Below are 2,897 nucleotides of genomic sequence, written 5' to 3'. Positions count from 1 at the left end.
GTATCGCGATGTTTAGTCTGATGTCTCGCTACACATATACTTCCTGCGGTTCGCAGGTGTTTTTGGTGGTTGTCATTGTCGTTGCGTTGTAAAAGTCTTTTGTCGTTTTGGTCGAGTCGTCCAATCTTTGGACAAAGGTTACGTAGGAGACAAACAAATATAATACGACAGAAATCCGCTTACACAGAATTGACTTGTTTCTTGCAACGAGACAAATCCCGCCTTTAACAAATAACTAATTAGTCGCCTACCACTGCACACATTATATGAATATATATGAATAATAGGTTAGTGAACTCAGCGATCAATGTCGTGGCAATGAACATGTAAAATGTTTACTAATCTGTTATCTATTTTTATTTTAACAAAATTATTCGCTAAAAATGTACAAACCCTGATCTTAGTTCTTTTGTTACGTTCCAGGCATACTGGGGTTACGAGCTAAATGCTGAGAACATGGATGTTGCTATAGAGAAAAACGGATTGCAGAAAATTTCCTTACTTAGGTATGATCTACGCAGAAAATTAGACTGAGCTTTGTTTTCTCTTATAATAATTAAGATTTTTTAAATTAACTTTACACGTCCCAAAATTCTAAGAAAAGACTGACATGGCCTCGTCGATAAGTAAACAGTTAAAAGAATCTCTTTTTCGTACTTAATGTACGGATTTTGGGTCCTATTTTTAATTGTAATTATTAGCTAATTAGTAAATTAGTTATAACTATATTGTATATGTAAATGTGTGTGTAATGTTCAGGTCGTTCGCACTGAAGGTGGGTCTGCAGATCCTGCTGCGGGAGTACGATTTTGACAACAAGAATAAGGCACCATTTGCACCCGCAGATATCATGAACATCTTCCCCGTCGTCAAACATATCAACCCTAGGGTCAGTGTCAACACTTAAAATATTGCATATAAATGTAAATGAGAAATTAAATCTCTGACAAATCTGATTGACAAATCTATCTAAACAATTTTACCTTTAAAATTTTATGGTCACATACTCACTAAAACCACAGACAATAAATAATGATATCTACTAGTGAGATGTGTAATTTTTCTTCTTTTAATTGAACTCAACTATAGATATAAATGAAGAATTGCATTATATTATTTTAAGGAACAACAAATGATTTATTGTAATAAAAACAAATTTGAATTAACCTATAGGATTTATTCATTGTGAAGGAAAAATTTATATTTTTAATAGTTTTTTTTTCTCTTTATTTTTATAGGGACTTTGATTCCTAAGAACGTGTCAGTCTCATAATACCTTATACAAAATACCAAACCATATAAGTATAAACAAACATACCAAAAGAAGAAAATAAAAAACAAAGATTTCATATTTAAAAATGATTATAAGTCCATTGTTAATATTAAATTGGTTGGTTACAGGCATCGGACGCATACAATTTCTACACGACTGGTCAGAACAAGATTCAATCTGGCGCCGTATCTGAAGGTCACGAGCTGATAGCGGAGGCTCTCAACTTGCTCAACAACGTGTACGGCGCCATGCACGGCGAGATCGCGCAGTGCTTGCGCATGGTGGCGCGCCTCTGCTACGTCACCGGCGACCACCGCGACGCCATGGCGTACCAGCAGAAGGCCGCCCTCATGTCCGAACGAGTTAACGGCATCGACCATCCCTACACCATCACTGAATACGTTAGTGTCGCAGATATTCCAATTATATATAGAGGGCGCATAGTTGACACACTAACGCCATCTATCGATTAGGTCCTGTAAACCGCATGTCAATCTATACTGCATTTTTTTAAATAACTCAAAAAGTACTCGACCGATTTCAAATTTCATTAATTTCATTCTAAAATTTCCAAATTCCTGCTCCACTAAAAAGCTATCAGTAAGTAAAGTAAGCTATAATTATTAACATTTTTTTTTAATTCCACATGGATGATGCCGCGAGCAACAGCTAGTATATTTATATAAATAATTACCAATCAGTGTCATTTAACTATATTTCATATTGTGATTGTTTAGTTTATTTTATAACAAAAGCTGGAGTTTATTTTGCAAAATGGCATATATTATGTCAATACGTCAAGAAGCGTACTAAACTTGAACATAGTACCTTTCAAAGAAAGTACCAGTGAAATTTTTTTGTCCAGTCTATATGTTTCTTAAATCTATACGTAAAGTACACGTTACTTGCTTAAATCCTTAGTAACCGTGTCATGTCTCCAGTCCCACTTGGCGCTGTACTGCTTCGCCAACGGGCAGGTGAGCACGGCGCTGAAGCTGCTGTACCGCGCGCGGTACCTCGCGCTGCTCGTCTGCGGCGACAACCACCCCGAGATGGCGCTGCTCGATGTTAGTATACAACTCATATTAAAAAGATTGGTATTTTTGTATGTATTGAAATAACTCAAAAAACTTTAAGCCGATTTCAAAAATTATTGCACCATAAAAAGCTTAGTTATCATGAGTAACATAGGATATTTTTTTTAATTTCACGCGTAAAAAGCTATCAATAGTAATATTACAGTAGAAACATGATAAGTTAAAGTCCAAGGGAAACACAAAATATTTTAAGTTATAGAGGTTTTAAGTTATCAAGGGTCTGTGTTATAGACATTTTGGGCTCTGGTGGGAAGGGAACATATTATTTTTGAAGTTATAGAGGTTTTTATGTTACCAAAGTTTGTGTTATCAAGGTTCTACTGTATAAAGAGGAAAGATTTATATTTTTGTATGTATTGAAATAACTCAAAAAACATTTAGCCGATTTCAAAAATTCTTTCACCATTAAAAATGTAAGTTATCAGTGAGATCGTATGCAACAGTGGTAGTGCCCGCTTTAACATCTTAGCACTGCAGGGCCGGCACGCCCCCAGTAATACCACGACCACACAGAAGACAGGCGTGAA

At 35.7% G+C, this 2,897-nt stretch overlaps 1 protein-coding gene across 1 annotated transcript in view; it reads left to right on the top strand.

The window, feature by feature from the left end:
* LOC106108440 (clustered mitochondria protein homolog) overlaps positions 1 to 2,897 on the top strand; it is a 28,629-nt gene that overhangs the window by 24,094 nt on the left and 1,638 nt on the right. Inside the window, exons 14-18 of the mRNA XM_013289606.1 lie at positions 57 to 142; positions 424 to 506; positions 760 to 889; positions 1,402 to 1,674; positions 2,215 to 2,370. Coding sequence (XP_013145060.1) covers positions 57 to 142; positions 424 to 506; positions 760 to 889; positions 1,402 to 1,674; positions 2,215 to 2,370 — 728 coding nt within the window. The remainder of the gene's footprint in view (positions 1 to 56; positions 143 to 423; positions 507 to 759; positions 890 to 1,401; positions 1,675 to 2,214; positions 2,371 to 2,897) is intronic.

Source organism: Papilio polytes, unplaced genomic scaffold, assembly GCF_000836215.1.
Source record: "Papilio polytes unplaced genomic scaffold, Ppol_1.0 DF821511.1, whole genome shotgun sequence".
NCBI classification, from domain to species: Eukaryota; Metazoa; Arthropoda; class Insecta; order Lepidoptera; family Papilionidae; genus Papilio; species Papilio polytes.
Note: the sequence above shows the minus strand (reverse complement) of the source record. Positions and strands in the feature narration are given on the sequence as shown.